This window comes from Volvox carteri (assembly GCF_000143455.1).
Source record: "Volvox carteri f. nagariensis unplaced genomic scaffold VOLCAscaffold_131, whole genome shotgun sequence".
NCBI lineage: Eukaryota > Viridiplantae > Chlorophyta > Chlorophyceae > Chlamydomonadales > Volvocaceae > Volvox > Volvox carteri.
This window is the reverse complement of record NW_003307674.1, coordinates 67433-69132: the sequence shown is the minus strand read 5'-3', so window position 1 is coordinate 69132 and position 1700 is coordinate 67433. Positions and strand designations below refer to the sequence as shown.

The window sequence follows — 1700 nt, the reverse complement described above, 5'->3', positions numbered from 1 at the left end:
TCTCGGTTTCAGAACAGACAGGCAATACATANTAGGGATTCAAAAACTCTACACATCTCTAGATAGGGGCTGCATACACATATATAACATAACACAATTCTGAAGATAATTAGCTGTCCTCGACACTTTCATCCCTTATTGCATGTTGGGCGATATTCATGGCCATTATTATTGTTACATTATGCCATAGGTTCATCCTTAGGGCAAAGGCTCTACTCGGTTTGGTTGGAGCTGCTTGTCGGGCATCCACGATCCACGAGTTCTGGCGAGAGTTGAAGGTAGGTGTGCACATGAGAATCGAGATGGCGCAGCGGAAGCGTGCGGGGCTCATAACCCCGAGGTCCCAGGATCGAAACCTGGTCTCGATACGCGTTGAGCACCATGTCCCGATCTTAGCTCAGCTGGAAGAGCGAAGGACTGTAATCGAAAGATGCGATGCTGATATCCTTAGGTCGCCTGTTCGATCCAGGCAGATCGGATCCCGGCTTGGTTGATGTGTACTCCGACCTACACTTGTTCTTCTCGTGTTTTTAGGGTGTTAGGGTGTTTAGGGTGTTTAGCTATAGGGTGTTAGGATGGATGGGTAGGTGCAGTCATGCTAGCTGGATCCAGGGTCCCCACCTGAGGCTTTTGCTAATCGTGTTGGCCTAGCTATAGGAAAAAGCTGGCAAACTCTCCGGTGCCATAAAAACAAGAGATAGAGCAGGCAAAAGGGTGTTATAGAGTTTGGGTTTTCGCATACTGATAAAGCATGGATGGACTGATAATTATAATGCAAGTAGCTGTGGGCTAATTCGGCATTCTGGAATCAGGCATCCCATCATATCCCATCCCATCCAGCAGGAATACAAGTCAGAAATTCAGCACCATGACGAGGACATATTATGAGAAGGGGGTCAGGAATGAATGAATGTTTAAGCCTGCATAATAGTTACATTAGGTGCAGGGCACTGGTCTACTGATGTCCCTNTCACACACATACGGGACATTCTCGCCCAATGTGGGGCTCGAACTCACGACCACAAGGTTAAGAGCTTTGCGCTCTACCGACTGAGCTAACCGGGCAGAAAATGTCGAGATGTAAGTTAACATTAACACTCACAACGCCATTGGGATTGGTGCTGCACACAACTTCCACCACTCTGTTTGCCCACCTACCCATACCCATGAGTACTGTTATTTATGTTAGTATGTTATGTTATATATATATACATCTATCTATATATATGTTATGTTAACCTTGTATGTACTACATTATATGTACGAGGTTGGCACGTATAGGTAGTCGACAGGGATTCACTATTTTAGGGAAGAAAGAATGTACAAGGATTTCCATGCCTTAGTGGTCCTTCATGCCTAGGCACGCATTCAGTGCCATCAAGTGTTGCTTGCATATGCTGGTAAGCGGGCGAGGGTCCTGAGACTGTGCAAACCGGCTGTGGCACTCTTATGTACTACATGCAATTAGGGTTTTAGGGTTTTGTGGGGACACCGACTTCACACGGACTTCACACTCCTTCACACTGCTGTGACTCCCTCCTCACAGGCATGCTCCCCATGGCCAGTAGACCACCAGCTTCGGGCCTCCCACCCACAGCAGCTGCATCTGGTTATAGTGAGTGATCTGTGGAGCCGGTAAGGAGTAGACTTGATGCTTGTGGTTGATCTGGCAGATTCTATTGGATTCTGATGGTGGCCGC

The 1700-nt window shown here is 47.3% G+C and overlaps 1 protein-coding gene across 1 annotated transcript in view; it reads left to right on the top strand.

Moving 5' to 3' along the window:
* Positions 1-158: 158 nt before the first annotated feature.
* VOLCADRAFT_100623 (uncharacterized protein) overlaps positions 159-1700 on the top strand; it is a gene marked incomplete at both ends in the record, with an annotated part of 3481 nt that continues 1939 nt past the window's right edge. Inside the window, 2 exons of the mRNA XM_002959181.1 lie at positions 159-278; positions 1547-1615. Of these exons, the coding sequence (XP_002959227.1) occupies positions 159-278; positions 1547-1615 (189 nt within the window). The remainder of the gene's footprint in view (positions 279-1546; positions 1616-1700) is intronic.